The 12,451-nt window shown below is 46.4% G+C and overlaps 1 protein-coding gene across 1 annotated transcript in view; it reads right to left on the minus strand.

Annotated features, from left to right (window-relative positions):
• The window catches only part of EXOC4 (exocyst complex component 4), a 674,858-nt gene that overhangs the window by 187,358 nt on the left and 475,049 nt on the right, over window positions 1-12,451 (minus strand). The window contains exon 11 of the mRNA XM_045855728.1: window positions 8,602-8,821. Within this exon, the coding sequence (XP_045711684.1) occupies window positions 8,602-8,821 (220 nt within the window). The remainder of the gene's footprint in view (window positions 1-8,601; window positions 8,822-12,451) is intronic.

Here is a 12,451-nt window from a genome sequence, read left to right on the forward strand (position 1 = left end):
CGTACCTCACCTCACAGGCTTTTCCAGCAACAGTGAGGAAGACAAGGCCCCTCGTGGTTTCACGCCAGTGAAGGCACTGCCTACGCACTAATCACGGGCGTGCGCCGGTCAAGGTCTTGTTCACGGCCCTATTCACAGGGAGTGTCTGAATGGGCGCTTTTAGAAATTGAACCCTCTTTTATCAAAGCAGCTATTTTCCCACTTACCTCTATTTCTCTTTATGTTCAAATTTTCTCAGGAAGATATTAAAAACCTACGAATACCACCATGGTAAAGAGCTCAGGGAAGTATTAGAAACTCGTATCTCGGAGGAATAAAGCAGAATCAAAATTCTCATGCCCTGAAACAAATACAGCCATGCATTAACTGTACAGTCTAGATGGTGAGTGGGAGTTCACAGAACAAGCCTGTTCAACCTTTTCAGGTATTTAAAACATTTCACAATAAGCTGTGGAAAAGGCATTGCCAGGTTCTCACACGTGTTATCTAATCATAGTTATCCCAACCAACCGTTGGTAAAAACCAGTGAAACTTCCCATTGAATGGGAAACGCCGATCATGTCTATAGGTGTTTTCTTAGCGCCCTGTCCTCCAAAGCCTGCAGACTCGCTGAGCAGGGTGACCCCGGGGGCGTGCACGGTAGTGACAGCAGTTGTGGAACAAGCAGTGTGCGGGGCAGTTCACTAAGGCCTGCTGGAGGCATGGTCCCGCTGTGCTTTCCATGCAGTCCGAGAGGCCGTCGGGCTGGCGGCGCTTTCATTTTGCAAGTGCAGGAAGCGAAGCTGGGGGGGACGTAAGCGGCTTGGGTTTGTCTGAGGCCCCGGAGCCCGCTTCACTGCCTTTCCCCCCACGCCACGACGGAATTTACGTGCGTTGTTTTCCTGAATGGCTCTGAGAGTGAGCAGAAATGCTACAAAAGTTAAGATGTACTGAACCAGTGACAGAATTAATAACACAAAAACCAACAACTTGATAAGACAACTTGAAGACAGAGATGAATGCTATAAAATGCCAGCAGCCCCCATCGGTCATGAAATGTTTAATTTCCCCAGCTGTCCCGAAGGGCGCGGGTGAGCGCTGAAGGCCACGGTGACGAGGCAGCCAGAGGCCAGGATGGAGGCATTTTCTTCTCCATCTTCCTGGATAAGCCTGGCGTGGCACTCGTGGTCGGTTACTCGAGACCCCCACTTGTCAGGAAGAGGCCAAGCAGTATCAGTAGCAAATAAAATAAGATAGTAAGAGTAAAATTCAAAGAAAATCAAAAGTGCAAACTGCTGTAAGTTAGTATTTCTTTAGGTCTAGAGAAACACTGAAGAATCAAATCAGGACACAAGGCATCTTGACTCCGAGATGCGTTTCCGCGCAGTGAGACCATGGGCACCTCCTCTGAGCTTACCGGGGGAAGATCAATAGATCGGCTCTGTTTTTAACTTAATGGTTTCCATGAAGACTTCCAGCAGACCTTAAATGGGACTAATCTGGTTACACTAATAAAAACCGAATATACTCTGTACCACTAAGTGGAATGGCAACAACCAGCCGTGATGCGAACAGAACGCAGACGCAACCTTCTTCCCGCCAGCACGGGGTGGCCTGATGAGAACGCGGTGCTGCTGCTGCGGGCTGCGCTTCCCTGGGGCGCCAGCAGGAGGCTGCTGGCAGCACCTCGGCGTCCATGGAGAGAACGGGTTTGGGCATGAGTGTAACTGTCACTAGCCAACCATGGCACTGTAGGCAGCGGTATCTACCAGCCTTCAATAAGGTTTAACTGCAGCCCCAGCAGTCACTCAGCCTACCGGACATTCAGATGGAACCTTGCTGACACCCAAACTTTAGACCAGGGGTCCCCAACCTCCCTCTTCCCTATCCGTGGGCGTCGCTTGCATTATAGCCTGAGCACTGCCTCCTGTCCCCCCACCCTACCCCAGTCTGTGAAAAAATTGTCTTTCATGGAACCAGTCTCTGGTGCCAAAAAGGCTGGGGACACCCTGGCCCTATTGCCGTAACATTGCTTCTGCCAGAGGGGCTTCAGAACAAATATGGCAAGTTGGATATACTGTGTTCTGTATAATTGGCTTCTAGTTACTAGCTGCAGTGGGGTAGAGAATGCCTCACATGCCCAGATAAATTTCCACACAGACCCTCAGAATGTGCCAGTACTGGGAAACAGGGTCTCTGAAGATGTAAGTCCTGACTGAGTGAGATAATGCTGGCTTAGGGTGGGCCCTGAGTCCAATGGCATTGTCCTTATAAGAGCTGGAAAAGGACAAATAGAGACACAGAGGAGGAGACAGGTTAAGACAGAGGCAGAGATCCAAGTGATGCTGCCAGAAGCTAATAAGCACCAGAACGCCCAGGAGGTGGGCAAGGCAGGGAAGAAGCCTCCCCTGCAGCCCCCGGGGGGTGGGGCCCCTGCACCCCAGAACTGGGAGAGAAGACAACCCCACTGTGTTAAGCCACCTAGTGGGTGGTAACTCCCTGTGGTGGCCCTAGTAAAGAAACTCGGCTTTACTGGTGATAAACACGACACACTGCCTCTGCTGCCTCTAGTGCCTCTGGTGCTGTCACCCTAGCATAGTGGGAGGCACGAGACAGCAGTTACTGGGCGGGTGCTACAGTGCAAAGAACAGGAGTGGGCAGACCACAGGTTAGAGGTGAGAGGAGACGCACGCTGGAACGTGTGCTCAGCAGGGGTCGGGAGTCCGCACAGCCGAGAGTTACGGAGCGGGCGACTGAAACCGGCACACGTGTGACACGGGGAGAGGGGGGGTGTGCTTTACAATCATTACTCCATCTGATCACTAGAAGTGACTCTTGTGTTCCTGTGACACACGTTGTATTATTCTTGCTTTACAGAGGAGGAAACAGGGGCAGAGAGGTGAGCAATTTGGTCCTGGCCACAAGGTTTTCAAGTGAAATGCTGGGATTTAAATCCACTGGCATCCGCTTTCGAGGCTCAGGTGCGCAGCTGGGTTCAAGGATCAAAGAGATCCCACATTCACAAACCCTGACTGAGTAACGCAGGCCTCAACTACGATTTTTATTTGCGCCCTCTTGGGGCAGTGACTGATTTACAGTGTAGAAAGATCCAGGACAATGGCACTAATTCTGGCTGCTTGCTGGGATCATGTGACATCTCACAAAACGCTGATGCCCAGGCCCCACTCCTGGGCCACTGAGCCGCATCTCTGGGCTGGGACCGGAGCAGCAGCTTCAGCAGAAAGCCCATGGGTGACTCCGACGACGGGGACGGTCGTTAACAGCCACTGCTCTACACACACCAGCGACAGCGGGAAGCGCAGCTGGCTAGGGTGCCTGTCTGCGGGCTGACTCCACAACCGCCTCACTCCTCGGAGATAATCCGACTGACACTGGGGCGGAGAGGGAGATGGGGAAATGGAGATACGCTTGAAATGTTTTGAGAGATTGTCTTCGAGTTTTAATTGCACAACCTCTGTGTTTTCCTCCAATGACGTGGGAATCTGAGCCTCAGCATTAGGAAAGCCGCCAGGAAACGCAGGCTCCTGTGTTTGGAAAGAACTTTGCACAATTCAGCAATGTGCTAGACCGGGAGGCAGCTTCTGCTGCCACTGTAAATATTGTTTTTACAATTCCTGGGCCTGCATGAAACAAAGCTGCATCCTTTAAGGGACCACCGCTCTCCACCACGCTACGAGCCGTCGGCGAGAGGGCCCTTCCGGTTTCCTGACCACCAGTCGGGAGTGGTGGTAGTGTGCAACACAGTGCTCCCAAACTGTCGCCTCCATCAACTTGGCCCAGAGGGCAGGTTAGAGCACAGGTTCCTGGGCCCCGCCCAGAGTGGGGTGAGGTTCAGGACTGCATCTCTCCCGAGCTCAGGAGCTGCTGGTGCCCACAGCCCCTGGACCACACCCTGTGCTGCGCTGGTAGGAGGCGGAGCCCCTTGCACTCTAACGTGCCTGCAAACCAGCTGGCGATGCCACCCAAGTGTGGATGCTGACCCAGAGGTCTGATGTTCTTGTCCACAGACCACTCTCTAAGTGGCAAGGGTAAAGCATATTCCATCAGGGGGCAGGAAAAATCTTCACTTGCACCTTCGTTCAAGCGTGTAGTTGCCCTTTCAGCAGTTTGACAGCTAAAAGACACAAATCTTAGGCAGTAGCCCCCTGCCATTTTTTCCTTGGATGGCAGGAATTATTTAAATGACACCCCCAAATTCAGGTTAAGCAGGGAACTGTGTGGACACTCCCTGTGTCTGGGGAGTGAGTGATCTGCAGACTCTGGTGGCCGTGCGAGGCATGAGAGGGCCCCCTCTCTGGTTGGCGGTTTCTACAGTTCCACGTCTGAACGCCAGGAGACCCGGCTCAGGAGAAATCAGGAATTTCTCTTAAGAGATTTCCTGATTTTGAATCGGCATGCTTTGTCTTGCAACATGTAGAAGCCATTTTTAAAAAAGTGGGATCTCAGATGGTAAGAACGTGAGGTATATTCGTACTGATAGCATTAGTGGCATAAGAAGGATGATGTTTGAATTTAAGCATTGTCAAGAGTCTTAAACCCAAGACTGTGACTCTTACACCGTGAGGAGAAAACATGCACACACGTGTCCTTGCACTGAGGACACTCATTTTTACTCATTTTCATTCACTCACCCACTTATTCAATAATGTGCGAATCTACAGAGCACGCTGCTCTTGGAGCTGGGGATTTCGGAGAGAACCGCCTGCAACGAATGTCCATGCTACTCCATCTGTCGGAAAGTGCTCTGGGCACTGAGGCCAGAGACGGGTGGTTCTGTGCTTTCACGTCTCTGGGAGACAGTACAAGAATCAGGGACACAGTTGTCCCCAATTACGGTGAGGTTCCAGATACTCCAGCCCCAAGCTGCCGTTGATTGATACTTTCATGAAATACAACAGAAATGATTTACTAGAAAAAAAACATTTTAAACCACAAAGATCTACAAAATACAAATCCCTTTTTATTATTATTAGGTTCTTTTTATTATTAGGTTCAACAGACAATGTCCAATCTGCTTTAAAGGGAGGGGGCCCCCAAAAGCTCACTTACAAGCTCCGCGCCCCTCATAGCTGGCGGGGCACAAAGAGCTCGCAGACGAGCTTGCTCCTCAGGCGGGGCTTTGTTCGAGAAGAGCTCATTCAGAGCCGGACGCCAGGTTGGGTGGGTGCCTGCGTTTGCACTACAGGGCTAGTACCTGCGAGCTACACGCCCAAGGCAAGTTACATATTTCATTTCATTGCTTCTCCATTTCCTCCCCAGTTTCAACCCTCACAACGCTGCTGCCATATGTAAAACACAAGTCGAAACACACAAAGCATTCAGAATAGTGCCTGGCTCCCAGTAAATGCTATTAACGTGTTAGCCGCAATCATCATTACTATCTGCTACTACGAATGCTGTTATTACTGTTATTACTACTTCCGCTGCCACACATACTATGCTGCTGTGCCATTTAGGGTCAGCACCCGAACGGCTGTTCCACCTGTGAACGGTGCTCGAATAATCTCTTCCTTTCTATTCACTTCCTTCCCTTCTGTGAATTCTGTGCCGAGGAAGTGAAATTACCGATGTGCAAGTCCATTACCGCCCACAGCCTCGGCCCCTTCTAACCGACTCTGTGCTGCCCAGATGCCACTTCAGAGAGCAGGGCAAAGCACCCTGGGACCCCTTAATCTGCGCATCATCACACGAATGACGGCAGCAGCGACACAGCTGTCCTTCTACTTTCCTGGGGAATGTGGCTGGGCTGCCTCAGGGGAGGGAGCCACCTCTTCTGCTCTGCCACAGAGCGGCAGTTCAGCAGAGGGAGTCACTTAAAGGAAGTTTTGTACTTCATGTCACTGAGTACGGCATCTTTTGCAAGCACACAGATTTCTCCAACTCCCTTCTTAACAGTTGTTTTGGAAGCTCAGCTTAAATTTTTTAGAATTGTTTCTTTTTCTTCAGATCAGTCACCTACAATTAGCTGGGGATAACAACATCGAGGTAACAGAGAAACACACATAAGAAACACTGAAATTTGAGCATGGGAAATTATGGTAGAAAACAGTTTACGGTCATAATAAAGCAAGAGAAATGCTCAAGATCGAAAAGAAAAGTAACCTTCACTTCATCTGCTTTGAAATCTCATTAATGAAGTCTGTGACTATTAAACAAATTTACTGATAAAGTCTAACTATTTTGCATTCTCATAAAATAAAAACTTTATGAAGACAGAGAGGGCAACAAAATAACCAAATAAGAAGGCAGGTGTTTTGGTTCTGAAAACACATTCGGAAATTAGTAACCTGAATGGACCTCGTTGCAAAGTTCACTCACTCACATGGAATTATTGTATCTCCACAAGGCCAGAGAGAGAACAGGTCAAGCTGGAGCTCTTCTCTAGCCTCAATGTGGAGTCACTGATTTAAAAAGCAAGAGGGACAAAGAAAGAAACAAAAGGCATAGTGACACGTACTATGTCACAAGTGGCTGGTGACGAGGTTGGAGTGACGTGACGAACACATCGGTAGATGGCCTAGGGACGGACAAGAACTCAGTGTGTGGCCCGAGTGTAGTCGATCAGTTACACGTTTTAACGTGTCTTTGCTACTCAAGCTGGGAAGGACCACGTTTAACAAGCCAGCAGCTTCAGCTCTCACACTCACTTTGTCGTCTTCTAAACTCAGCGCACTGAGCACACCCGAGCTGCTCTGCACAACGCTGCAGCACGGCACTCCAGGGTCACACGTGCTGGAAGGTGTTCCGATAGACAGGACGGTAACCATATGGCCATTCTCCATTTCTCATCGCCCCCCTGCCCCCGCCCCGACTCCGCAGGTATCGGTGACTCTCAAAACTTAATCGCTGTCTCTACCCAGGCCCCCTCCAACTATCCACGCTCGTGTGCATTCATTCAAAAAATTATTTATTGAGTACCTTCCTGCTGCCCGGTACTGTACGATGCTTTTGGAACTTTCATTCCAGTGGGAAAAGACAAAATATAAGCGAGTTAGAAAATAAATCAGCTAATACTTACAGTTGTGTTAAGGGGAAAAAAAACCAAGGTGTTAAAATAGTGACAAACTGGGGAGCTCTATTTGGGATCCTGACAAAAAAGAGAACTCCATTCAGATGATTCAAAGGGAGAAACATCGAAGAGGAGGTACTTAGAGGTGTGCGGGCAGCAGTGAAAGAAGCACCACCGGGAAATGTGTGGCCAGAGTCCCGTGAGAGCCGGAGCCACAGAGCAGGGTCCCCGGCGGGACTGTTCAGGGAGGGGTGCACCCACGGCCAGAACCGTGATCCAAAGTGGGGAGGAAGGAGATACAAACAAACCCAACCCCCTTCTCTTCTCATCGTCACCCCCTACCCCCAGCCACCGCTGCTAGTGCTTCCTATTGGGAGAACCTGGTCATGAGTCACCTGGCAAGGGAGCTTTGGTGACATCATGGATGGAGTTTGATTCCGGCGTGGAGAATGGGTTAGGGAGACAAGCAGGAGAGGGGAGAATGGAGACTAAGCAGGGAAGGGGACATACTTGGGCAGGGCAGTCAGGAAAAGCGGGCACAGAGGCAACCCGAATGAACCCGTTCACACGTCGTTCCTTGGGGTGACGCTACAGTTCACGTTCTGGGGGAGGCGAGTGTCTGTATTCCCAGAATTTCTCTACACCACAGGGGAGTCTGCTCATAAAAAAGCAATGAATGCTCCTGTCTAGGACACTTCTCTGTGAAAGGTTCAGCATTGCTATTCATTCTAACAAACACAGAAGGAAAACTCAAGAAAGACATAAAGGCAGGCAAGGGCATGCAATGGACACAGTTATCACTCCCGTCCATTGATACAATGTTTCTTGGAAGAGCTCAAGCCTTCCACATTTTGAGATAGCCTCCTATCATGCAACTTACGTAAAAAATAAAGAAACATTTTTCTCCTAAATGAAGAAATGCCATAAAGATTCAATTACAGGGTAATAGTAGTTAATGTATACCCATAATTTAAACTCCTACTATTTTCTTCTAGTTTTATATTTGCCCTCAAGTCACTGGATAAAATGGATATGAAATAAATATCTCAAGCCTATTACTCCACACGTCTACTGAGAAATTATTTTATTTCTGTTGCTCAGAAACCATTTCTTTATATAGTTAAAGTAAAATTTTCCATATTAACAAGATCATCCCTTGAATTAAATGATCTGACTTTTAAAAGCCAGTGTGCTGGGAGGTTCCAATTCACTGTGAGCTAGCCAGGCTCTTCACAGTCGGTGGGTCCTAAGAGGGGTCAGGGGCCCCAGCTGGCGGCTGAGGTGAGGCAGAGGGAGACTTCCTACCTGTAAGTCCTTCGAAGGGCAAATTCCGGGAAGAGAAAGAGAGCTGCCTGCATGTTAATGAGACTTACTGTCTCCCGTGTTCAAAGCTAGCCACTTTTTCCTTAAATGTCCTAAGGAATTTTCATGAGCTCTACATTCGTCCTAAATGTCCCTAATGCCTATTTAATCTTGTTTTGTCCCTGGCAAATATAAAAAACAGAGGGTAGTTCTTCTTCTTTTTTAATTTGTGACTCTTGCCAAGGCCATAGAAACAGCTGATACAGAGTAAGTTCAAGGTCGATCGTTACCTGTAGAAGAGGGCGCTGCACTCCCAGCACCTTCATGGTGTCAGCGTTAGCTAGGATCTTCAAGGGGTCCGACGTCTTCGTGACTCCTTCAATCTCCTTGTTGATCTCTGCCAGAACTTGATTGAGGAAGATGTTTTTGATGTACACAGTGAGAAACTCCCGGAGAGGGCACTGCTTGGCTGGGCCGAGCCCCAAGGCGTGCTCGACTTCCTGAATGAATCTGGAAGACAGACGGGAACATGGCTGTTAGCTGTATCAGAAAGACAGTTTGATTTGTTGATCAGATTCCTGTTAAAGGTGAGATCATATGGTATTTGTCTTTCACCACCTGGCTTATTTTACTTAGCATAATGCTTTCCAGTTGTATCCATGCTGTTGCAAAGGGTGGGAGCTCTTTCTTTCTTTCTTTCTGCTGCAAAGATTTCAGATTTCCATTGTGTAAATATACCATAGTTTTTTGATCTACTCATTTACTGATGGGCACCTAGGTTGCTTCCAGCACTTGGCTATTATAAATTGTGCTGCTATGAACATTGGGATGCATAGGTTCTTTTAGATTGGTGTTTCAGGGTTCTTAGGACAAAACAAACAAGCAAAATATAACCAAAGACACTGAAATTGAGAACAGGTTGACACCGACCAGAGGGGAGGGAATTTCAGGGAAGGGGGGAAGGGTTTGAAGAAACAAGTAGAAAGGACACATGGACAATAACAAGGAGGGGTGGAGATAAGAGGGAGGGGGGAGGACGGGGGGGTTTGGATGGGGGTAAAGGGCAGAAAACTGTACTTGAAAAACAATTAAAATTTAAAAAAGAAAGAAAGAAAAACAGTTTGAATGATATGGCAGAACCCACACAGGGTTCTCTAGACACTGGCTATTTCTGTGGAGAGACAGGGGAAATTCCCAGAATTCTCAATGAGAGCAGACTCTTACTCTACAACATTCATCTGCTAACAGATCTATCTGTAATAGTCAGCTCTCTATATAAATATTTATTTTTTTTAAATACAAATTATTTTACTCATTGAGTAGAAATAGGATGAAATAGAAGGCAACTTTTAAACTAGGGTCAAAAAAGGAGATGCACAAAATATTTTTATAATGCAAGAAGTAAATAAGAACATAAGAAACAAAGGAAAGCGTGACAAAAATAAAACAATTATGATGCAACTAGAAGCACACCCCCAAACACTACACATTTCTCACTGAGATCTTTATATGTGTACATGGAAATGAGAGAGAGAGAGAGAGAGAGAGAGAGAGAGAGAGAGAGAGAGAGAGAGAATGAATACAGGATATGCTTTGAATCCATGATGATTTGTGACTTGGGAGGTTGTAAAAGGAGAACAGAATGGAAGGGAGGGGCAAAGAAGGACTGCAGCCTTATTTGTAATGACCCGTTTCCTTTATTAAAAACACTTAAACTGTATATAGAGGAACGATAATGATCGTCAAAGCTCGGAGGTGAGTGAGTGTCATGTTATTCTTCGTACTTTTCTGTACTGGCAGTTCCTGCTTTGTATGTTACTGATACACACAAATTGAAGCTACTTACAGTTTAGCTAATAACACTTGCCCTCCAAAACCCACATTCAAATTCCAGTTACCACAGTATGTTAACGGTGAGTAATGGCATAAAGTATAAGCTCTTCAGTTCAGAAACCTGTCCGTGAGTAATTGCTATTCATTGTGATCAATGATCAATCACGTCACTGCTTTTCAAGTGTACCGGTGACTGATCACAGCACATCTGTTATTCAACTCATGGACAGACAGCAGAGCGTGCGGTGTATTCCTTGTCTCCCACTGATAAGCTCATATGATACTTTACAAAGGATAATTAAATGAGGGAATTGGCAAAAAATAAAAAAAATACAGAAAAAAAACTAAAAGTGGGAACGGTGGGAGTGAAGTTTGAATCCAATGCAATGGATTTACAGAAGAAACAGATGACCACGGGACTGCTGACGCCGCCCCCATTTGCGGTGAGGCAGATGCAGCCAGAGTGAAGGTGAACCTGACCTCAACGAAGAGGAAGGTGTCATGGCAAAAGGGACAAAAATGACCCATAGAAAGGATGCTGGTGAAAAATTTCATATTATAAGAACTCTTTGACATATTTCATGACATTAGAAATCAAAGAATAAAACACTGGCAGCTGCTCCAAACTTTGAAGAAGGCACGGCATTTCAGCGAAGGCACGGAAAAGATGCTCACGGGGTATGGTGAGGCGTCCGACACAAAGAAGGCGCGAGCACTGTTCAAACTGCTCTCGATGAGCTCTTAACAATGAAATAAAGCCCTTTAGTCCTCAGTGTTTCTAATGCCACATCGGACTAGGTATATTACTAGTCTTATTCTTCACATTGGTATACATTTGTAACATGTATACCATGTTAGTGAGAGAGTCTTTAATGTATTGACAAAAATTTTGAAGTCATGAAACAATTGTGATTTTCCCCGCTGATTAAGACGGGGTTGCCTGGTAATTTTTCATAGTTCCACAATGTTACGCAAAGCCAGGGCTGCCCGGTACTTAAAAATTTTCTCCAAAAAGGTCAAAAGAAATGAAATGAAATCAAATGAAATAAAGGCAACAAAATGAATGGCTATCTGGGAAGATCTATTTGCAACTTGTATCACAGATGACAGCCAGGAGAAAAGAAACTTCTGGAAAAATGACCAAAGGGTACAAAAAGTTTATAGTAAAGAAATACAATGGCCATTCAACGTCAGAAAATATTCTCAACTTCATTCATAATGAGGCAAATGGAAAGTTATAGTAAGATGCCACTTTTTACACCCATGCATTGTTCAAATTCCAAGAGTGTGAAACACACTGTGTTGGCCCAAGGGTGGCCGAGCAAAGAGACCTCCCCTACACTGTCGGTGGGAGTGGGGAAAAGTGCGGTCCTCCGGACAGGCGAGGTGGCGCCACCACTCACAACTACAGATGCATCTCCCTCCGGCCCAGAAACCCTACTCCTGGGAAAGGTTTCTGACGGCCATATGTGAACGTGATTACATAGGTCAGTACAGAATTATTTTAATGGCAAAAGACTAGAAATGATTAAAAAAATCCACCAATCAGGGATTTGTCAAGTAAGCTGCGGCACAGCTCCACACTGGACCACCATGCAGCAACCCTGACCCTGTAAACAGGGAAGCTCCCGCGACACTAACATGGAAAGATCTCCAGGACATATTGTTAAGTGAGGGAAAAAGAAAAAAAACCCAAGGTGGATATCAATTTGTATTCATTACACTGACTTTTGTGGAAGAACTATAGATCCTCATTAGTTTATTTTATCATAAAGAGACCCAGGGAAGACTCATGAAAAACAAAAACCGAGGACCTGTAGGAAGCCGGGATGGGGGTGGGGTCTGGAAGAGGAGTGGGAAGAAGTCTTTTCAGTTATTCCCTTTTTTCGATCATTTGATTAAAAAAAAGAACATATTAGCAACTCAACTAAAATTAAATTAGAAAATGGAAAAAATTACCTACATATATCAGAGACTATATTTTATAAATTGCTTTCTGATTGGGCCACATTTAAAGCGTGGTGTGCAAATGCTCCCTTAAGTTTAGCTGTTTAGCCTTATAAAGAGTTTCCTTCACTGAATAAATAAATAAATAAATAAATTAATTAATTAATGATGGTTAATCTTGTATGTCACCAGTTAAACACTCCATTAACCTGGGGGGCGGGGCGTGTGGAGGGTGGGAGGGAGTGAGTACATATAGGATAATCATAATGAAAAAGTCACCCGAAGAATGCAGGGGAAAAGTAGAAATTGGGAAGTGATGAGAAACACAAGGAGGCTCCTTTTGTGTTTTTAAGATTTTAT

Source organism: Phyllostomus hastatus, unplaced genomic scaffold (assembly GCF_019186645.2).
Source record: "Phyllostomus hastatus isolate PE091 unplaced genomic scaffold, TTU_PhHast_1.1 phas_scaffold_114, whole genome shotgun sequence".
Lineage (NCBI taxonomy): Eukaryota > Metazoa > Chordata > Mammalia > Chiroptera > Phyllostomidae > Phyllostomus > Phyllostomus hastatus.